This window comes from Panthera uncia (genome assembly GCF_023721935.1).
Source record: "Panthera uncia isolate 11264 chromosome B3 unlocalized genomic scaffold, Puncia_PCG_1.0 HiC_scaffold_1, whole genome shotgun sequence".
Classification (NCBI taxonomy): domain Eukaryota; kingdom Metazoa; phylum Chordata; class Mammalia; order Carnivora; family Felidae; genus Panthera; species Panthera uncia.
Genome location: NW_026057582.1, coordinates 99,167,457 through 99,191,467, shown reverse-complemented (window position 1 = coordinate 99,191,467; position 24,011 = coordinate 99,167,457). Strand labels below are relative to the sequence as shown.

The 24,011-nt window shown below is 35.8% G+C and overlaps 1 protein-coding gene and 1 non-coding gene across 6 annotated transcripts in view; both read right to left on the bottom strand.

Moving 5' to 3' along the window:
* Nucleotides 1–3,368: 3,368 nt before the first annotated feature.
* RNF111 (ring finger protein 111) overlaps nucleotides 3,369–24,011 on the bottom strand; it is a 91,573-nt gene continuing 70,930 nt past the window's right edge. For 2 of the 5 annotated variants that reach the window (XM_049613706.1, XM_049613707.1), the window contains exons 7-14: nucleotides 20,102–20,360; nucleotides 16,096–16,444; nucleotides 14,296–14,448; nucleotides 13,147–13,273; nucleotides 10,079–10,171; nucleotides 9,173–9,268; nucleotides 7,705–7,832; nucleotides 3,369–5,915 (exon numbers count right to left, since the gene is read on the bottom strand). In XM_049613706.1, the coding sequence (XP_049469663.1) occupies nucleotides 5,798–5,915; nucleotides 7,705–7,832; nucleotides 9,173–9,268; nucleotides 10,079–10,171; nucleotides 13,147–13,273; nucleotides 14,296–14,448; nucleotides 16,096–16,444; nucleotides 20,102–20,360 (1,323 nt within the window). In that variant the 3' untranslated portion in view covers nucleotides 3,369–5,797. The remainder of the gene's footprint in view (nucleotides 5,916–7,704; nucleotides 7,833–9,172; nucleotides 9,269–10,078; nucleotides 10,172–13,146; nucleotides 13,274–14,295; nucleotides 14,449–16,095; nucleotides 16,445–20,101; nucleotides 20,361–24,011) is intronic. The other 3 variants (XM_049613708.1, XM_049613709.1, XM_049613710.1) reach the window with 3 other exon arrangements.
* On the bottom strand, nucleotides 18,639–18,783 carry LOC125910425 (U4 spliceosomal RNA). Its single transcript, XR_007453941.1, has one exon. It is a non-coding gene; the product is annotated as a U4 spliceosomal RNA (small nuclear RNA).

Here is a 24,011-nt window from a genome sequence, read left to right as displayed (position 1 = left end):
GAGAGAATTTCCACATATGTAAGAGGGGAAAGGGCAGGTCTTTGGGTCATCCTTGAACTGCCAGATCGGAAACTTCAGTGTCTTGAGTTATGCTACCAGTCACACAGGCAGTGGAAAAAATCAAGTTTTTTCTTTATGGAGCACAATGTATCAAATGATAATCTGCAGAATTCTACATTTTCCAAAGCTTTCCCCCTGCCCATGCATATATTTGAACATTACCACCAAAAGCAAAACTGGTTTAGCAGTTTGTACTCCAGATTCAGCATAGCCCACAGTGAAAATCAGTATTTAGTGAATCCAATTCATTCTCTGTAGTGATGATAAAGAATTAAGAGACATGCAATTTGTTGGGACTAATCAAAGTATTTCCTGGAAACCCATACCTTCCACATGCTCTCTCAGTGATAGCTATTAGCCTAAAAATAAGCCTAGAAGAGGCTGATATAGGCAACTCAGTGGTATGTGCTTAATTAACCTTTAATGGGCACCAGGTTGCTGCATAACATGATTTGGTGAGGAGAAAATTTAGGGGAGAATGAGAAATTCTAGTTGTTAATTTCTACATAAAATTTTCCTTTTGATCAGAGAGGGCAAGTGGTTTGATATCATTTGCCAACTCTGATCCACTGGCAATGGCTGCCTAAAATACAGCACTGGATGGTACTGATAGGCAACTGTGCCCCTGATGTGACTGCAAGGCAAGGGAATAAGGCAAATGTGCCAGGAATCCTCTATCCTTTGAGTAGAATAAAAATTCCAATCAATCAAAGTTCTAAAGAGGCTTGTTCTTTCCTATCTAGTAATTAGCTTCTTGGACTCTATAAGAGGAAGATTAGAGACAACACTGATCTACGGTTCAGCACCATGCTATGCTACCATTTGTTATCAAGGTCAAGGGGTAGTTGTTTTGGGTGGTACAGGTGGAATGCAGTGAGCACTGGGAGAACTTATATTCTTAATGTAAGTATACTACATTCAAAGCTCTTTGCCCTTGTTACCTCATTTAATTCTAATTAACAACCTAGTCTGTCTTATAGATGAGAAACATGAGGTTCAGAAAGCTTAAGTTGTTCAAAGCTGCACAATTCACAGCCCTTGTCCGTCTGACACGAAAACCTATATTCTTTTCACAACTCCAAAAATCATTTATGTGGCCTGTGAATTTGTACAGAATACATAGGACAAAGAGAAGATTGTGCCCAGTAAGCCTAACCACAAAATTGGTTAACATTTTTTTTCTTAGTTAACAAATAGTTGTTTTGGACATATGGTTGGCCCTTGGACAATATGGAGGTTAGACGCACTGACCACATAGACGAAAATCCATGTGTAATTTTTTACCCCCCCAAAACTTAACTACTAATAACCTACCGTTAACTTGAAGCCTTATTGATAACATAGTAGTAACACATATTTTATATGTCATATGTATTATATACTACATTACAGTAAAGCAAGAGAAAAGAAAATGTTAAGAATATCATAGGGGTGCCTGGGTGACTCAGTCGGTTGAGTGTCTGCCTTCGGCTCAGGTCATGAACTCGTGGTTGGTGAGTTCAAGCCCCACGTCAGGCTCTGTACTGACTGCTCACAACCTGGAGCCTGCTTCGGATTCTGTGTCTCCCTCTCTCTCTGCCTCTCTCCCACTCACACTATGTCTCTCTCTCTCAAGTATAAAGATTAAAAAAAATTAAAAGAATATCATAAAGATTGGGGTGCCTGGGTGGCTCAGGTGGTTAAGTGTCCAACTCTGGGTTTTGTCTCAGGTCATGATCTCATGGTTCGTGAGATCAAGCCCTGCGTATGGGCTCTGTGCTAACAGCATCCCAATCTGCTTGGGATTCTCTCTTTCTCTGCCTCTCCCACACTGATGAGCACACTTTCTTTCTCAAAATAAATACACTTAAAAAAAATATATCATAAGGATAATAAAAAAATAACACAAGGAAGAGAAAATACATTTTATTGTACTGTACTTACTGAAAATACCCATGTATAAGTAAATGGGCTTGTGCAGTTCAAACCCGTGTTGTTCAAGGGTCAACTGTAATTTTTTTTTTTTTTAACATTTATTCATTTTTGAAAGAGACACAGCATGAGTGGGGGAGAGACAGAGAGAGACAGAGGGAGACACAGAAACTGAAGCAGGCTCCAGGCTCCTAGCTGTCAGCAAAGAGCCCGACCCGGGGCTCGAACCCACCGACCACGAGATCATGATCTGAGCTAAAGTAGGATGCTTAACCGACTGATCCACCCAGGTGCCCCTGTAACTCTTAATTCAAGAAAATTATTTAGAATGATTGAATCTATAACTGAGAGAAGACAGTTCAACCTTGATACATCCAATATTGTGACACATGAAGTCTTTTTTTTAAGATTTTTAAAAGTAACCTCTACACCTAATGTGGGGCTGAGACTCACAACCCCAAGATCAAGGGTCACATGCTCTAACAACTGAACCAACCAGGTGCCCCAGGAAGTCTTGAGTAAGTAAAAAACTCACTGTGTGGGGTGCCTGGGTGGCTCAGTAAGTTGGGCATCTGACTTGGGCTCAGGTCTTGAGGTTCGTGAGTTCGAGCCCCATGTCAGGCTCTGTGCAGACAGCTCAGAGCCCGGAGCCTACTTCGGATTCTGTCTCTCTCTCTCTCTCTCTCTCTCTGCCCCCTCCCCCGCTCATTCTCATTCTCTCTCTCTCGCAAAAATGAACTAAAAAATAAATAAATAAATAAATAAATAAATAAGTAAGTAAGTAAGTAAGTAAGTAAATAGTTATGCATGCTTTCATATGTTCACTCACAACTCTGGTTCCAATGACATTATTTTTATATAAGATTATGTTACTTGGCCACAGTTTCTTCTATTTCCCATGGAGATTTTTGGAACTTAGCCTCCACAGTGGGAGAATGCTAAAGGTCTATTAAAATGGAGTAACTGAGGGGTGCCTGGGTGGCTCAGTCAATTAAGCGTCTTTTGGCTCAGGTCATGATCTCGAGGTTCATGAGTTCAAACCCCACGTTGGGCTCTGTGCTGACAGCTCAGAGCCTGGAGCCTGCCTCTGATTCTGTGTCTCCCTCTCTCCCTCTGCCCCCTACCCCGCTCATTCTCATTCTCTCTCTCTCTCAAAAATAAATAAACATTAAAAAAAAATTCACTGTGTTTCCAGAGGAGTTGGAAGGTAAATTAGAAATCAGGATGTATTTTCTATGGAATTAAGCTATTCTCATTTGTGAAAAACTAATAGTGAAATGTTCAGTCTGTATTTTAATTTTAGTATTAACAAATGTTAGTTTTCTGTATGTCAAACTGTTATGGTTCAAATGGTGAAGTGTTTTTAGCAGCTAAAATAAAGTCACCAGAGTAAGAAAAATGTTTCAAATATCAGTTTATCACTTGCATATTAACAACAATAAAAATAAGAATTTTCTGACAAAAGAATTTTAGTTCTAAAGTATTTGGACAGCTATCACTGAAATTTTCATTTTGACATAAGATGCAGCAGGATATGGAAGACACCAAAACAAAGCACAAAAGTTATATTAAAAATTATATTCTTCTTTACTTGGCTCATTACTAATCACATTTTCTGTAACTAATTGCAGTAGCTTACTAAGCTCCTGCATTAACAATCCAGGTTTATGCCACAAATACCTGTATTAAATAAACTTTAGGGTAATAATGCTCTATCCACATTAAAAAAAAAATCAGTAGCAATTATAAAACAGGTCAACAGGTAGTCGTGCATCTAAATCTGGTGTAATATTAAAAAATAGAGAAATCTATCTGTTCTTATGTTTTAGGGAACATCAAGAGGACTCAATTGTACAGAATTCTCCCCATCTATACTTCTTCCATCCTTGGCAATGACCCTGGGTTTTCTAGTGCCAAGTCCTACACCCATCGCAGGCTACTCAAAGATAGGCTACTTGCTCTCTTCCCCAGTAAGGTGGCAGGCATAGGCCACTGTCACTCTTTCTCTGTCTCCTTCCTCTGCCCTTCTACAACTACAGCCTATCATCAAGTATTCTTTTTAAAACAATGTTATTTTCTATCCAAATTTCTAAACCATAGTCCATCCTCCATCTCTACATAAAACTATGTCAAGGCATGTTTAAACTGACAATTACTACAGTGTAACATTACTAATACAAAAAAGGCAAATAGCCATAACTGAATACAAAAATTATGCAAATGTCGACTTGAGTGAAATCACTATTTTGAACTCCAAGATGTTTAATATAAACTTTTATAAAACTAATTATGAAACACAAAGACAATAGAAATATAAGTTATTTATTAATCAATCCACTTACAAAGCAGGTGGCTTAATGCAAGCTTATTGACATCTTCACATATGATCCATGGGAACATGTCTTCCACATACAGACAGTGACGTTACTGACTGATGCATTTGCAATCTGGGGCATATTAAGCATATTTAGACAAATAAAATTAGGCTATCCTGTATATGAAAGTATCTTGATAATATGCATCCTGAAGTGGATTAAAACTTTCTCCAAAGGAGAAATGTTAGTACGTTAACTTAACTTTATATTCTATATTATGCAGTAAATCTTAACTATAGAAATTAAAATTTTTATATCAGTGATCGACTCTTGGTAATGTATGAAGTGGGCGTCTAAAACCAGAGCAACAGTAGGTTTGTGCCTCACAGTATCTGCAGATTTACTGTTTTCAAGTTTAAAGAGAAATAAAACAAGAGACATGTAGATTCAGCTGACTTTATTTATCTTTAAACTAATAAAATCCCTTAAAAGTGATCCTGGGACCTTTAGAAGTTCTATGAATGCATAGATACCTGCCAATGACTGCAATTCTAACTCCTGACTGAATGTGTTTATTACAAAATCAATGTTAAGCAGATATCATTACTGTAACGTGCTTAGCAGAAGACTGAACAAAATTCTACATGTCTTCTTCAATTTCCCTAAAATTTTGTTAAATCTGCAAGTATGTACAATCCAGCTAATTGAAATTAATATTTAGTGTTCATCAGAGCTGTTTCACAGCAGCAAAAACTGAATCAGGGAAATAAAGTTCTAAATGATGTAGGAAAAAGATAAATACAATCAGAACAGCAGTCTATATGTATGATATCAATATTCAACTCTATCTGCGTTGTGCTGAAAGGAAAAGGATACACCAAGAACATGTCTATTGATCACTCTGGTGATGTGAATACCACCTGCATCTGATTGAATATGGTTTGTATTCTGTTCCCAGTATTAAGGATGGTATTTAACTCAGAACTCCATATTGTAAATATACAGCAGCCATTTTGTCCTAATTAAGGAATGTCTTAATACACAATATTATCATTTTCTAGAGGATCTTTATACATTAAACTAAAGCACATGATTGATTAAATTAAAGGTTAGTAATGGATAAAAAAAATTCATAATTCTCAAGACCTGGTACTATGTAAAAAACAAAAAGACCACAAAATTCTACTTACTAAAGCAGCTAATCTTGCCTGCAAGTTTAGGGTCACAAGCCCATAATATGTGCAAAGAAATGCAATACAAGGAACCATGCAAAAATACAGTAAAATGATACAGGAAAAATGTCAAACCTAGAAAAAAAAAAGCTTTTATAAATACATCAAACTCAACTGTATACATAAACTGTAGGTCTAGCATTAGTTGTACCATATAGCAGAGCCGCACTCTAAGTTCAAGGCTTCCAAATCTGCGCAGGTAAGTCACGCCATCTTTGGTTGACTGCAGTACCAGGAGGATGGGAATGAGAGGGAGGGCAAGAGTTCTGAGACATGGTGTCAACTTTCACTTGGCAGCTGGGCCTCAATGTCCACTCTGCATATGGGGCACTTCTTATTGGTGATCAACCACTGGTCAACACACACTTGGTGGAAAAGGTGCATACAGGGAAGGCGCCTATTATAGGCAAACAAAACAAAAAGCAAAAATTGCAAAAGTGAATTTCCTGACAACTACACGTAGCATTTATTTTCAAATAATGATAACATGTAATAATCCATGAGTGTTTTGTAGTTAGCAGGCATCTTCCCCTTTTGTAAAAAACAAACAAACAAACAAACACACAACACTTACACAGCCTCTCTAACAAGTTACACCTATATTAACACTTTGGACAATATAATGTATAAATGACCACAATAATTAACTGTCACAACTATGAAATCAAATTATATGTAATCTTTACAATTTTAAGAACAACAATTACACTGGCAATTATTCTGATTTGGTTTCTATACGTGAACTGCCAACACAGAGGTTGGCAGTATGTTCCCTGTTACATAATACTGCAAATATATTTTTAATATCAAATCACTGCATTTATACGACAATTTAAAAATGTACTGCATTTAATTTTCTCTCAAAAACGTTAGAACTCATGTTGTAAATATAGCATGACATACTAATTAAGGAATGTCTTAATATGCAAATATCATTTTCTACCTAGATGATCTTTATACCTTAAACTTGAGTACCTCACTGAATAAAGGCTAATAATATTGTTTTCATGGGATAATTGTTATATCCACTTAATACTATGCTACTCCTTTAGAGGTAGGTTAATCTGTTTTGTAATATATTTGCATTATCAAACCATGTTGTATACTTTGAAATTAATACATTATATGTCAATCATATCTCAATAAAAAAATTAGTGGAAAAAATAAAAGTAGGTTAAGAAGTTAAGTGTACTACGCTAAGTTATCAATTAGAAACTGAGAAATAAAGCTTCCAGGCAATACAGGATAATATTAAATCTAAGTGAACAGTGAGATAAAAGTTACTGACTTAAAAGTGGCCATGTATACTTCCATCCACTGTTAAAAGAGTTGTCATACATTTTCAGACTTCCTAATATTTTATAAAATTAGTAGCTAAAAAGAAGCGTTCCAATTACTGCTTGAACAGGATTGTCAGTGCTGTGAAAACAATTGCCTTCCATATTTATAAACCTTCATTGGAAATCCAGTGTTCTAAAAAATCCTTACATGTGGTATGGTAGCCAATTGTTCATAATATTTTTTCTGTCTCTGCCAACTAAAGAAATATGATAAAGTTATCCTTATAAATTAGGGCAACAATATCATCATACAGTTCTGTTATATATGTTTCAGAACTTGTTTCATATGGCATTATGTTACGTTAGAAAAAAACACAATAGGAATAAAACAATTACTCAAGAGATTATAAAAAGAAAATGCCTAAAATTAACAATGGGTTAGCACAGTAACATTTCTAAACTGTGCAGCTGCAAAAAGAGAATTGTCCTATAAGCTGAGGGGAAATTTTAGGGCAAACGTAATTTACAAAAGATGCTGTAAGACAAACTGCATGCAGCTAATCTGGACTGCCCTCTTTAAGATTTGGAGAATACATTAATTTACCTGCTTTAGCCTCCAAAGCCTCCAAATTCTCCTTTCTGCAAGATTTACAGAAGACAATTTGACCACAAAATTTCCCTGGCCAAATCCTGGTGTGCTGTGTATTTCCCATTCCCATCCCTTTGTTGGTCATACAGAGACTCTCATCTTTCTATTCTTCCACTCACTAGAAGGGAATTCTACACTTCAGATACTGATAACAGGATATGCAAGCAGTAATCTTTATTTGGTTTCTCGTCTACTTTCAAATCAAATCTCTCGTACAGTTCTGACAACACATTTTTAGATAATTAATGTCTAGTTACCTCACATCTTCACCTTCCTCTAAAATAGACAAACAGATAGTACATTTTTCCTCTGTGTCTTCCTCAGTCCCTTCTTCCCCATCTTGTTTGCAGTGCAGTTTCCTCTGTGAGAACCAATCAGTTGTTACCTTATTAGTAGAGATGACATTATTGAACAACTGAGTAAAGTCTGTGTTTATTTGAAAAACAAAAACAAAACAAAACCACACATTCACACCCACAACTTATTTCCCAGGTACAGTTGTCACGAATTAATGGATGAATTAAGTGACTACCACCACCTGTTCTTTTAAGACCTTTAAATAGCATGAAAAGCAAAATCAAATGTAACAGAAACTCATTAGTTTGAATTCACTAGTTTCTATTATTTGTAATCCACAATTAGGAGGACATACAACATGAACTCTATTTTTGTCCCATCATGAATACAGTTAAATGAACTTTATCTTACTAATGAATGGTTCAAATAATATCCAAATAAATTATTGCTAATTATACTCATTAGCTTACATAGTTGAAAGGACTTAAATTTAATGGTAACACCTCACTAATACTCCTGGAAAACAGACAAAAACTACAAAGGCAGCAATTTTCATACTTTATTATTCTCTGTATATCACAGGACATTATTGCTTGTTGAAAGAAACTTATTTAATATGTCTGCACTTTAACTTCTAGATAGACTACTACATAAGGAGGGTAGAATATAAAAAATGTGTATCAATTAAATGTGCACATAAGTGACAGGCTCAATAATGGTATTGCCATATGATGAAGTTTTGTATAAGCTCTTAAAAAAGAATATGAGTGACTTGTGAGGGCTGAAAGAGAAGGAAAAGAAAATGTGCAAAACTGTGTGCATACCATCCACTTTGTGTTATTTCTGAAGGAGAAAGGAAAAACACATACATATGCACGTTATTGCAAATGCATACAAATATCTGGAACATTACCTAAGAAATCCTTAACTATGATTTTTCTTCTGGGAAGGAAGACTGGAGACAGCAGGGTAAGAAACTTCAAGTGTATATTTTTAGGCTTTCAATTAAAAAAATGTTTTTTCTTTAATGTTTATTTTTGAAAGAGAGAGAGAAAGAGAGAGAGAGAGAGAGAGAGAGAGAGAGAGAGAGAGGGAGGGAGGAGAGGGAGAAAACAAGTGGGGGAGGGCAGAGAGAGAGAGGGAGATACAGAATCCAAAGCAGGCTCCAGGCTCTGAGCTGTCCACACAGAGCGCAATGCAGGGCTCAAACTCCCAAACCGCCAGACCATGATCTGAGCCGAACTCAGACGCTTAACCGACTGAACCACCCAGGTGCCCCAGGCTTTCAATTTTTTAAAACACTATGTATGTGTTGTTTTGGTAATAAATAATAGGGTTGCTAGATTCCACAATCTCCAAAAAGGTCCATAATATTAAACTGTATGCATTTCAATAATAATATAGACACTTCATAGAATAAATTCTTACCTTTTTGTATTTATGTGGATATGTACATCTTTCAATTGTCCCCTGGGATGCACCACGATTCACATTTCCTAATCTTTCTTCCAAATGAATCAGTTCCTGAAGGTAAGGGACAATTAGTATTAAAAACCAGGATGATTATTTCTTGAACAGCACTGTCAATATTGTAAAAGCAATGAAGTCCCATATTTATAAACCTGCAATATAAATACAGTGTTCAAAAAGCCATATATGGTAAGGCAAATCGTCTGTAATTCTTTTCTCAGCCAACTGAAGTGGTATGGCAAAGTTATCTTTACGGATTAGGGCAACATATTACTACAAGGTACTGTATGAGTCAGTTAAGTATGAATGCCAGAAGAAGATGAAATCATTGTAGTAAAATAGGGAAACAAATGAAACAATAGTTTACTGACTCCAACTTCCAAAGTGACATGAAGAAACAAAACAAAATTTCAAATATATTCAAATAATTTGTTTTTCCTGAAAATTCAAACAAGATAGTTAGCTACAAACCAAATTACTTGGGTTTTTTTCCTCCAATAATGTTTCTCTAAAAATGAGCTTAGTCAAAAGCAGTAAGTTTCCCCCACCCCAAATTTAATGGTATAGCTCTTTATCCGACATTTATATTTATTTAATTAATAAATACCTATACTCTTTTATATTAGGTATTTTCATTTATTCATCTTTAACTTTTGGGTACTTTTTGATACCAAGATAAATATCGCTTATAAATCTTTCTGTGATAACCCCCAGAAGTAGTATCAACAATTCAGATCCCCAGCCACCATGGCAATCCTATTCAACTGTGAATACTAAGAATACATACATCATATATTCTCTCTCTACATTAAAGAGAGTACTAAAGATACCGTTGCAAATTATCTCATTAATTTTATTACACACCTCAAAATTTCCCCTGAAAGGACCTCTGAATGATGTTCCATCCAATCCTGATGAAATGTAACGAATATGAGGGTAGCCTGCCATGTCAGGAACCTATTTTAATAGAAGAGATAGGCTAAATCAAGTTAAGAGTAGGCTCAAGTTTTAACACACTAAATAATTGAGACACAATTCTCTCCATTCGGCTAGTCACAAAATTGAACTTCAGTAAGTATATATAACTGCAAGTTTGCGCTCTGTAAAAGGATTAAGTTCCTCTTCAAATATAATCTCGTAAGGTAACACTTAAAATACAATAAAAACACAAACAAAACGAGAATAGCTGTTCCATGATAACAAATTGTTTTAATAAATTGTTTTATTTTGCACAAAGACTCCTAAATAGAAAATACCCAAAGTTAAGACTGCTGCTCTTAGTAGCCTAAAAGCATAAAGACTAAAACCTTCGTAAAATTTTGTCACTTTCAGAGAACTTTATTAAATCATAGTAAGAAATCAAAATGCACAAAATTTTCCAATGAAACTTATTTCCCTTACTCTAACTTCCTAACGGCAATAGGTACCCTACTCCTTTTTTTGTTTGGTTCTGTTAGTGAAAGTTATTTTTTTTAATGTTTTATTTTATTTTTGAAAGAGAGAGAGAGTACAGAGAAAGGCAAAGGGAGAGAGGGGGACAAAGGATCCAAAGTGGGCTCTATGCTGACAGCAGCAAGCCCAATGTGGGGCTCGAACTTACAAACCATGAGACCATAACCTGAGCCAAAGTCAGACCTCAACCAACTGAGCCCACCCAGGTGCCCCTGTTAATCAAAGTTTTAATAGTGTTTTCTGATTCTTCTGTTAGGTGTACTCAATCCTCATTATTCATGGATCCCTTGTGAATTTGCCTATTTGATAAAATTTATTTGTAACTCCAAAATTAATACCCGTGCTCTCTCAATCATTTGTGGACATGCACAGCAGCAAAAAACTCGAGTTGTCCCGTTTCCATCTAGGGTAGAACAAGGCTCTGCCTGTTTCTTTCAGCTCTTATACTATAAACATGGATATTTTTTGCGGTCTATTTAGTGCCGTGCTTTCCACATTTTTGTGCTTTTTACTGGTGACTTTGCTGTTCAAAATGGCCACAAGCATAATGCTTAAATGCTGACTAGTGCAAGAAGGCTTCAATATGCCTTACGGACAAAACGAGCGTAGATAAGCTTCATTCAGGCATGAGTTTTGCTGGCCCATGAGCTCAATGTTAACAACTCAATAATATATAATATAATAATAATAATGGTATCAGGACACCTGATACTTTGATGTCCAAAATGGACATCAAAACAAGATTATATATTGACTGGCTGTTGTTAGCAGATCAACACTGTGACCAGATGCTTGCAGTAACCTAAACTTGCATTTACCACAAGAAAAATGGCTCTATAGTTGTTACTTCCTCAGTGTTTGCACAACTTTACAGAATGTAACTACCGTGCTTAACAAGAGTAGACTGGGGCGCCTGGGTGGCTCAATTGGGTAATTGTCCGACTTCGGCTCAGGTCATGATCTCACACTTTGGGAGTTCGAGACCCATGTCGGGCTCTGTGCTGACAGCTCAGAGCCTGGAGCTGGTTTCAGACTCTGTGTCTCCCTCTCTCTCTGCCCCTCCCCAGCTCACACTCTGACTCTTGCTCTCTCAAAAATAAATAAACATTTAAAAAGTTAAAAAAAAAAAAAAAGAGTAGACTGTATTAGGAAAGGGAGATTCTAGGACAGAGTACTGTTCTTCCATCTTTATGTTTTTTTAAGTTTACTCATTTATTTTGAGAGAGAAAGATAGAGAGTACGATGAGGGGGAGGAGCGGCAGAGAGAGAGACACAGAGAGAGAGAAAATCCCTAGCAGGTTCCGTGCTGTCAGCTCAGAGTCCGACATGGGGCTCAATCTCACCAACCGCGAGATTATGACCTGAGCCAAAATCAACAGCTGGACGTTCAAATGACTGAGCCACTGAGGGGCCCCAATTCTTTCAATCTTTATAAAATCTCCAATATTATTTTTTAGTGAGCTTCCACTGAATCACAACATGCTTTTAGCAAGTTTATAGCTTTAAAAGACAATTCATACATGGTAAAGAATTTAAAATAAGCAATAACTTTTAACCGTCAAATAGATTATTTAAATATCTGCAACTTTCCTTATGATCAAAATCAATACTACTCACCTCTCGGCAGATAACCCAACCTCCTACACATCTCCAACGAAAATAAAAAATCAGAAAGGAACTCCTGCCCCTCAAATTACTTAAACCTGCTCTTACCCTATACCCCTCCCTTAGTCTCCTTTGTTCCTGAGTCCCAGTTTCTTGGGGGGGGGGGGGCAGCTGTAGCTGTTATTGTTGAGTGACCCCCATGCCTAAGATCTTTAAATACCAACTTACTCAGAGTTCCTTGTGCTTATGTTTGACAGCTCTTTATATGCTATAACCACTGTAAAGTACTACTCCCAACTCCAAAGTCTAAATCGCAGGTATGATAGAGCATCCTGGAAACCATTCCTGCAGTGTCTTTACCCTCACAAAACAAAACAGCTCCCTAGTCTATACCACTTTTATAACCAGTAGGTATCATGAATAGCAAATTCAATCTATCTTTGCTGAACTTGTTCTGTAGAACTCAAATTGGTACTGACAAGATCTGAGTCTGTTCAAATCAGAGAATTAGTAAAGTCCTTCTGCAGATCAGAAAATAAAGAATGAATGCATCATAACCGAACCATCAGCAGTTATGACAAAATAAAGCATATGTCCTAGTGACAGTGGAAAGACTGTCATCTTGGTATAAAAGAAAAATCTTGGTCATTTTTTATGTTAAGAAGAGTACATTTCACAATGCAAATACAAATACAGATTTCAATATATCTAGTTTTTATGGCACAATTTCAGTCTAATAATTCTCAAATTCTATTAAAACACCGATATCAATTCAGAATATTTTTAAAAATTTCCAACAAAATATTTAACTTTTCTTAGAAAAGAATACTTTTAGAAGGAGAATAGGTGAGAATTCTGATATTTTCCTCCTTTACCATTAAAGGAAGAGCTCCTAGTTGTAAGTGGTGAAGTCGAGGTGGCGCATGGTAATGGGCCAAGTGAGGGTGCAGCGCTCCAGGCGTGTAAGTGGCCGCAGTCACTCCAGCTTCAATCCCCAGCTCCCTGACGAAGGAGGAGAACACTTTAACGTTTAGCCATCTTTAGAGTGTCTTGATTATCAACAGAAACGGGGGAGCGTGTTTGCATTTTTTAGAGTAATCTAAAGTTTCTTAACTGACACAGCTGAGAAAAAGATAATTTACCCCCAACACTTAACTATTCAGCAATTAAAACTCAAAAATTCAGTTCTGTGACTATGAGAAGCAAAGCATTTGTACTCAGTTTCACATCCTACAAAGGAAGGAAATATTCAACGAATTACCCTTAAGGTTCCTTCCAATCTAAAAGTCTGATTCTACTTGAGGACCATACAAAATATAGGGTTTAGTTTTCTGGTTTATATGAATGTTACAGATGCTCCCAGGCCTTGTGTTTGTTGGACAATGTCTCTGGGTTACTGTCAACAGGAAAATTAGAAGAACCAACATTTCTATACCTTTTAAAGCAAGGTCAAACAAAATTCTAGAAAGAGTAAAATTGGTAAATGCCAAATTTTCATTTATTGTTTCTCATTTTATGTTTTGCCTCAAACGTCATTGTGGACCAAGATCTCAATGACTGCCTACAGACAATGGATTCAGAAAGAAAAATTAATGCAAATCTGCTTCCATTTCTCTAAAAAAGACCACACTCCTAGGAGGATGCAGGCTCCATTTCCCTTGTCAATAAGCAGGGGTTGGTGGTGGTAAAGCAGATCTGAGTACAAAGGTGGTGGTGAGGGGGGTGGATAAGGAAGTTGTGAGAGTAAGATCCATTTAGGGAGTTAACTTTAATGGCAGATACTTCCGAAAAACAATTAACAAAAAAGCTCTACTCTCATTTGACATGGTTCTCTGACCCAGAACTCAAGTTCCTCTTTCCACTCCAAGTTTCTATAACTTGCCCAGAGACAGTGCCTCACAGCTAAGCTAGAATTCAGCCTCTCCACATCACCATTCTGTATGACATTCCACTACAAAGCATCTGTTCTGATAGTTTTACCACAGGCTCCTGAGCAGTAACTTTGAAATAAACATGATACTGACCAGGCAGATCTCTCTGGAGCCTGTCGAGGATGTGAGGACATAGTCTGAGGCACATGAATATGATGCCCATGACCATAGTTTGGGTGCATCCTATGTGGATGGGGTGGGGGCCGTTCATGTGCCCGCCTGGAAACACAGAACACAAAAAGACCACTGGAAATAATTGAATAATTGGTTATTTCTTAATGTAGAAAAAAAAAATCTAGTATTATTACAAACATCTATGAATCAGTCATAAATTTACTTCTATAACAATATATTATAAAAATATAAAATAATCTATTGATTAATAAATCAAGACACCCTAACCCCACAAATCTCAATGCTCATTTATTACAATGTCTCCAATTCAAATATCCTCCAAGGAAAAATTTTAACATTATCTTGTATGCTTTCCCTACAGCAGATATTTTACACAGAGTAACAGGAAATGAGTAGAAACAGAATTTTAAAAATTAAACACCCTAGCAAATGCTGCAGGCACAAAATAAGGGAGGAAAATGGAAACTTTTATTTTGCTTTGCTTTTATACTGCAATGACATTTACCCATTTTAATGACTAAAACTTACTTTAAGAGAAAAAACTTTTAACCTTGTGCACTGTTTTCAAACACATGCAAATACATGTTAACACATCTGGGAAACGGAGACTAACTCCATTCACATCTTTATTCTGTATCCCAGATTATTATATTCTCTTCGTCTAAAGTCAGCCACATTTATAAATGTAAATAGTCATAAAATTTTAAACAAAAGATTCCAAGTATTCATTTTTATAGTCTAATTCTTATTTTCTACCACTTTCTAACATATTTACAGGTTTTCATGTGTAAGCTTAATGATTTAAAATGTAATTTTTTCTAGATACTGGAAGATACGAATTTTAAATTGCCAACTTTTAATAGAAAGAGTTACTATATTAGCATGCCAGTAATAAATAGCCAGAGATTCTGGAAATAACCTTACATAACTAAAGAAAGAATTTATACATGTGGTAGATTAATTAGATCAAGAATTCTGCAAACAAACAAAAAAGGAAACCGTTTTTGCAAACATATTCTGAAAAGGGCCAAATGGTAAATATTGCTGGCTGTTTAGGCTGTATGGCCTCTATTTCAACTACTCAATTTAGTCTTTGTGGTGTGAAAGAACACACAGACAATATATAAATGAACAAGCATAGCTGTTGACCTATAAAACTCTATTTACAAAAACAGGCAAGCAGAATTAGAGCAATACAGTTTGCTACCATGAATTAGAAAATCATATCCCGACTTTTTAAAAGAAAACAAAAAGTTCATTTATATATAGTCTTTTCATGATGTTTGGAGAGTACAATACTTTAATATTTAAATTTATAAATAAACAGGTAAAGAATACTATTTTTTCAATGTCAGTTGTTGAAAATTCTACTAGTACTCTTCTTCCCTCTGGAATAAATCAAATTAAGTCTTGACAACTTTATATGTTGTTCCTCAGGATCATCAATTTTAACATGAATCTTTACCATGTGATATTGAAGAAACCGACAAGAGACTGGTTTACAAAAATAAATGACCCTGGGTCATACCCTGAAAATGGTTTGATTTCTTTAAGTAGCCTGATATTGACTTGTTTTGTCAAGCTACCTACAACTCAGGACAAGAAAAAGGAAGATTCTAGTTAGTAAAGAATAATTTCCTAGTGAGCTGAGGATTCAGCATAGTTACATCACTTCTAAAGATTTTAGTTTTAAAAACTAACAGCAATAGAAGGAAGAGGAACACAGCGTGATCGTCTTTTAGAAAACAGAAAACATACGTTGGATGCTGCATCATCCTCCTCCTTTGAACTTCCATCCTCTGCATCACTTCATGAGGATGCAGTCTCTGTGCTGCAGGTGCCGTGGCTGGGATGTGGTGTGAGATTGGCTGGTGTGTGGGAGGAAGATGCTGAGGGATTGGTGCAGCTGTACTGGCTAAATGAGTCGGGGGTGGGGGTGCCACAGGGTGAGATGTTGCATGAGAAGATATCTGAGAATGGAAAGCATGTACAGGATGAGGAATAACATAATCCACTTGAGGTGGAGGCTGAGTCTGAGGAGGAGGGTTTCCATGAGAGTGGGGACAGGCAGAGGCTTGATGATGAAGTGGTCTTGTCAAGGAGGCATCTGTAAAAAAAATGTAGGCACCATGCAGTTGAGCATACATTGCTGTTACATATTCCTTTTGTAGTTTACAAACGTATTAGTACACGTTTAATTTTTATGGATACTGTATCAATGCTTGAGTCTGCTCAATTCTGCTTTACAACCTGCTTTCTTCTTTGAATAATCTTAGGTATCTTCTCATGTCAATATATATAGCTTCTCATGTCAATATATCACAGCTTCACAGCATTCTATTATAGGGATACACCAACATTTATTAGAGAAATCGCCATTGATAAAAATGGGAAACCCAACACTAAACATCTGTGTGTATGACACCTCTTGTACTCTTTCATACATATATGCACGAGTGCATGTGCACACGCGCGTGCACACACACACACACACACACACACTACTCACGGTTTTTGTAGCATAAATTCCTATAAATAGTTCTTAGTCTGAGAAAATCTTTTAAAACTCAGATATCAGTCAACAAAATACCCTTCCCAAAAGGTTACTATAATTAATATTTCAGTGAACAGCATACAAGAATACCTGAAACCCTATACTACTAATTTTTTTTAATGACAATCAGAGAAAAATCTTATATTTATTAACCACTTATATTTCTTCCCAGAATATCTATTCATATTCATAGGCTATCATTCACCTTTTTCTCAATGATTTACAAGTATTCTTTGTATACATGGAAAGTTTGTCATAATAAGGTATAAACATTTTTCCAAATTGTCTTCTGTTAATTTTGTTTTACCATATATGCAAGTTTTTTGCTTTTGTCAAATGTAGAATTGACACTTTCACAAATATGTAAATCTTGCTTTCCTTTATGATTACTAGTTATAGAGCACTACAGAGAAAAGGAACTTGAGGGTTCTTCTGGACAAGACTGCAAAGATATTCTTTTATTGCTGCTCTTCTCTCTCCCTGCCCCAGGCCACTTTTCCTGAGCTATAGTAAGAAGATGAAGGGGCATATTTGCAAAGAACCTGAAATGGAAATTAGCCTTAATAAAGATGGTTTCCCCCATTTCTTCGTTATGTTTCAAAGTGGCTGCTGAAAAGTCCCTCTGAAGAATACACATCTCTCTTACTGGAGGAGATATGCATCTTTTTGAGGTCTAAAAATATGTTTGTTTCTTCTTTGGATTTCAGCCTCAATTTCACTGTATTTGGAAGATTTTCTTGGAGTCTGGTATGGAAGTATAGCCATTCTCTAGTTTCATGACAGAAGAATTACCCTGAATTTTAATCCTTTTGATTCACCCTTTGTTCAGCATGAATGAATAGGTAAGCATGAACTCATTTCAACCACATTTTCAAAGGACACCTTACTAGCATGTATTTAAAGGAATTTTTAAGTGATTTTCTAAATATCATGTTTTCAAATCTAGGCTTTACTCCAAGCCTCCAAACTCAGTACCTGGGCATAAAAAAAGAAGTCGCTATGTTTTACCATTGTTAGCTATCTTTCCTCAAATTCAGAGCATTTTTTCCAGTTTCAATTCAAAGTTTTCAATTTCTATAGTCATTAGGCAAGAAATAATATTGACAAATATTACAAAATTTTAAAGTTTTGTTTCAGAATGAATCAATTTATTTAACTCTTCAGCAATCATTTCATTTTTCAGCTTTATTGAGATATGATTAACAAATACAATTATATATATTTAAAGTGTACAATGATGATTTGACATACATATACTTTGTGAAATGATTACCACAATCAGGTTCATTAACACATCCATTACCTCACAAGTTACCATCTTTTGTGTGTGTCTGGTGAAAGTTCAGCCATTACTATAATTCACTATATATTCCAAACAAAACAGATTGCTAACCACTGTAGAAAGGTGACATTCTGCATTCCCACAGACCATTTCCCTTCCTTCTCTATTTTATGTGTTCTTGACAGTTAAAAAAAAAAGTTCTTGATATTGTTTCCTGAAAGTTCAACATGTCACTTTGACCCAGCAGCAATTGCACTCCTAGAAGTTACCCTACAGACTAAAAAACTACAATGTGATCATCAACAGAGAACTGATTTAATATACAATGGGATATTATGAGGGTATTGAGAATAGCAACCTAGATTTTTATGTGCTAATATGGAAAAAAATCTAAGATGGACTATTAAAATATTTTTAAAAATGAAAAAAAAAAACCAACAAACAGAGGCAAATAATATGTTATGATCCCACTTTTTTTTTTTAAAGGAGAGACATATATATACTTTTGTGTGTACAAAGAAAACTTCTGAAAGGTTTTATAAGCTACAATTAGCAATAATTGTGCCTCGGATAAACCTCATTGGCTACGATACTGCCACTGTGCAAAGCTAGGTTTTATAAGCTACAAACAGTTGTCACCTTCAATGTATCAAGATAAGTAGTATGTGAGAAGGGCCATTAACTTCTCATTTATGTCATTCTGTAGTTTGAACTTCTTACGATGTAAAGAAAGTTACTTTTATAATAAAAGTAAAACAAATTTAAATCTGAAACACTTCTTTATTAGGGCAAAATAGGTTCCCTTTAAATTGCTAAATATATTATTTTTTGGGAGGGGGAAGAAAACCACACATTTTGAGTTCCTAATAAAAGACAATCAATTAAAGATAAATATCAATAGGTATCACAAAACAGCCTGTACATTATACCAGTGCTCATACATAGAATTTGCTCATTGGTCAATACTATGCAAAAACTGTTTCAAAACCTGTTTTCTAACTTATACTGTACATCTTAAGTTGTATTATTGAAAAGGTAAATGATATATCACCAGGTTTCACTGTACAAATTCTGGATTGACTCCAGCTGTGTGTGCAAAACCCAGATTTTTAAAATTATTGGAATGGAAGAAGAAGTCTAATGAGATATGTAACTGAAAATTATCCCTTGCATGTAATCAGAACAAAAGCAAATGTTCTTGCCAACTTCCTAATTTACTCCTGGCAGTGAATTTTCAGTGTTTGTTTGTTTTTTTTAAACCAAAGTATCTATTAAGTTTCCATTTGATTATTAGCCTGTAATATAACAAAGTAGTAAATATGTGTTGCACAGCCTAAGAGTATCTCTCATTTCTTATGATACTCAGATACCACACAGATTTCAATTTCTTCAGAAAAGCCACATCTGGCTGTATTAATTGCCTGCATCAAATGAATACAGAAATCTTTTTGCATTCGGCCAAGCTTTCTGTGCAGGTGTTCTCTCATATGCCTCAGCTGACCCTCAGAATTTTTAGTCAAAACTCACTTTCCTGTGCCTAGCAACAACTACTGAACTTTCAAATTGCCAGTTATTCCTAAAGGATAAATCTCAATCTCTTAAAATTTCCTTTCATAGGAATCTAAGGTACCATTCAATGTACTTCAATTTCATGTATTAAAATGAAAATATTAAAATGTAAGAGACAAAATATAATACTTTTATTTCCTTGATGTTTTTAAACAACACCTGTTCTATTTAACTTAGAAGATTGTTTTGGGAATGCGGGGTGAAGAAAGAATGAAATGGAAAAAAATACACCCCAGTCTCAGGCCAAGGATATACCAAAAATGTACCAATTAGGATTAATGAAAGGTTATTTCATGGAGGAATGTACAATGGTTCATTTATAGGCCTCTAAGTTCTTTGCCTGTTAAGTTTATACTTACAAGGAGGTGGCATATAATGTCGACATGATGACAGTGAGGCTTGTGGAGGGGGCTGGGGCTGGGGCTGCGCAACCATGCTTGATCCATAGCCGTCTATGGATAATGGCTGACTCGGGGCAGCAGCAGCAGCCTGATGGCCAAAGATTGCAGCTCGGGAAGAAGAAACAGGGCAGCAGGGGTCAAATGCAGACGCTCCATGAAAACCACCACTTCCATGACTTCTGATACCATTGTTGCTCAGGTCTACTGGCAATGCCTGCTGTATAAAGAGGAACTGTATTTTATTTTTCTAAAGTTTGGTCCAAACACTGTTTCATGTTATATTATAGAAGTATTCCAAATGCAAACCAGAAAAATAGAATCTCTGAATTAAAAATTTCAAAATGGTGAAATTTTTAGTATGAAGACCTATTCAGTACAAAAAAAAAAAAAATACTATGTACATCCTGGATTGTAAAAACTGTAGTGGTTATATCAGTTTTTAAAACTCAAGCATAGGATCACGATACAAGATAAACAAAAATTAATTAATATATTATTTTAAGGTCTATTTCTCTTCCATCCTCTAGATCTTAGAAGAGAAATAAACTTTAAAATAATACATCCATATTCTTCTTTACCCTCAAATTTTGATTATTAATTTAGGACTCCTTTGGAAAACATAAAACCACACCAATGAAGATTAAGGATTCTAGGTAAAAGCTTGTCTGTCCTATTTCTGAACTGTGTATAGCAAGCACTCAACTAAAACTCTAATAACGCAAACATTATCCAAGACAATAAAGGGTGCAAGATTATTCAAGACGAACTATGAGCCAGCTATGCCTCATAACCTTTTCATTTACTAAAAAATTAAAAATACGATTTAAGACAAGTCCCTTTACTAAGCTGACAAATAAACCAGACTCTAGATTCCATGTCTATTCACCAGTAATTAAGTTTTTCCCCCAAAGCATTTTGAAAAGTCCTAAGAAAAACACTTCACTTGATCACAATCTACTCTAGGGCAGATGACAAAAACCAAATTGTCCCTTTGTATTCTTAAATAATTTATTTTTAACGTTTATTTATTTTGAGACAGAGAGAGACAGAGCATGAACGGGGGAGGGGCAGAGAGAGAGGGAGACACAGAATCGGAAGCAGGCTCCAGGCTCTGAGCCATCAGCCGAGAGCCCGACACGGGGCTCGAACTCACGGACCGCGGGATCGTGACCCGAGCTGAAGTCGGACGCTTAACCGACTGAGCCACCCAGGCACCCCAATTCTTAAGTAATTTAAATACAAGTTTTTAGTGTTGAGTATAGCTGTAATTTTAAAAATGTAATTAAAGGGGCACCTGGGTGGCTCGGTTGGTTAAGCATCCGACTTCGGCTCAGGTCATGATCTCACGGTACGTGAGTTCGAGCCCCGCGTCGGGCTCTGTGCTGACTGCTCAGAGCCTGGAGCCTGTTTCAGATTCTGTGTCTCCCTCTCTCTCTGCCCCTCCCCTGTTCATGCTCTGTCTCTCTCTGTCTCAAAAATAAATAAACGTTAAAATTTAAAATAAATAAATAAATAAATAAATAAAATGTAATTAAAGAAAATAATAATTTGATGTTCTATTTGAAATTATATGCAAGAACTGTTCAATACTGGAAGCTGAGGAGCTGGAGATGAAGAAAACTAGGGAACTGCATTTATTAGAGGCTGAAGTCACCCAGCAGTCCTTAGAGGAATCACAGTGGTCTCTGTACTTGCAATGGACTTCTGGCTCTAGGGATAACAGAAACAAAAGGAGCTCGGACTGTTAAAAGGGAAGGAGAATGATGGCTCAGGAGAAGCAGTGGGAAGGTGAAAAAGAACTCCTTTCTTCTTCCGTATCATGTGTCTACAATCAAGCAAACATCTGGGCCTTTCTTTTGAGTTGGCAAATACAATGTATGTCCCTTGATTTGGGGAATAAGGCTTAAGAAAAATACTGTAAGATTGTGAATTTATATCCCTTCCCTATTTTCCTATTTAGGCTAAGATTTGGCAAATGGACTAGATTATCAACATACTATGAAGATGAGCAAATTTCCTATCTTTTTCTCCAGTCAGTGATTAAGAACACTCGCAGAGGGTGAGTAAAGTAGGGTGAATATCCTCCTAGAAGGAAATGAGGGTAAAGTTAAAAGTAAAGAATCAAAAGAGAAAGGGGAAAAAAACTACAAAGAGAACCCTCTTCACAATTCCAACAGTTCAGTCAATTCTTACTCTAGAAGGAAAAGAGTGGGTAAGCAAGATGGGTACAGAAATGCAAGTATTACTTTACAAAGGTTATAAGGAATGCAAAACACTAACTGAACTGTTCTCTCAAAAGAGAACGCTACATCCAAAGGAGCAGTAAAGGCTAGAGAGTCAAGTGACTGCAGAACCTTCTCTGTTATCAGGCCTAATCCTCCTCTTTTCTGCCTACCCACAACCTGGCACTAATCGTAACACATCTACACAATCAGAAATCCTCAGATCAGTTTGCTCCCCCCACTCCTCCACCTCCTGTTGTGCCCACACAAGTCTCAACTGGAGATACCTGATGTTATCTCATGAGCATGTGGCTGATTTCAGAGGCCTCTAAATGTCTATATGAGTTCCAAATTGTTTTTACCGTCAAAACTTGACTTTCTGTTCTCCTTCATACCCATTATCACCACTGAATGCCTGATCCTTATTTTCCCCAAGTTCTGTGTGTAGTCCAAATACCTCTATTAGATATAAGTGAGTAGGTTACATTTATATTACAATGAACAAAACTGTGAAAGAGATTCTATCTATAAATAACTCACTTGAGTTAAAAGAAAATGTTACATACACAATATCTCAAACTAGTTGTATTATTTTATTAGTTCAACAAAAGAGTCTGTAAACAAAAGGCCCATATTTTGGTAGTCCTTGAATGAATATGGGAGCAGTCTGTAGATTTACTTCATCATTTTTCTATAATACTTATAAACTCCCCCTTTAAGCTCAAATTTCTAGTGAAAGAAAATTTTGCTTTTAAGCAAAACCTTTCATTCAGTCCACTACAAAGTTTTTCTTGATGCTTCCTCATTCCCAAGAGGCAGAACAGATTTAGATGATCAGTAGATGTTAATACTTAGAACTTTTACCAGAACCAAAACATCGTCTAAAATTTCTTTAATCATATTTCCTACTAAACCCTTTCTAATTTACTCTTGAAAAACAGCAGTTCATCTTTTGTTTTTTAAGTGAATGTCCCTCTTTCTTAGTTATTTTTAATCTGTCCGATCCAGGAGAGATAACCATCAAAATTTAAAAAGATGAAGCAAGTACTTTAGGAAAGGTCAGGGAATACAGACAAAGAGTGGCTCCGAATTTTCTTTTTGACTATTTTCTAGTAAATGTCAGTTACAGCTTTACCTTGAGATTATGTTGTGTTTTTTTAAGTATGTACCCACTGGGATTTATATCACAATTATACACAGAGATGACACAGCAAAAGTTAAAACAGCATATAATACATGACCTTCATTTACTCCATATGACCACCAATACTAATTTAATATTATTTGACATTTTAAGCACTCACCAATATCCACTAAATTACTTAACTAGAATTTCAATTTCCCATAAACTAAAAACCTCATCTGCTCCTGAGCAACCATGTCATTGGTTTGCATCTGAGAAGGCTGTTTATTTCTAGATGAGTGGAGATAAAAGGAAGCTCCAGAGTAAAAGCTGAAGGTAAAAAACTAGGAAAATTTCCCAATTTCTCATGAATCACGTTGACACTGTAATTTCAACACTCTGAAATAAAATTCCAAAGATCAGATTCACCTTATTTAACTACAAACACTAAAAACCATTTCAGAATAAAAAACAGTATCACTTCTAATTTTTTACATCCTTGATCCTCCCAATTAGTTGCAAT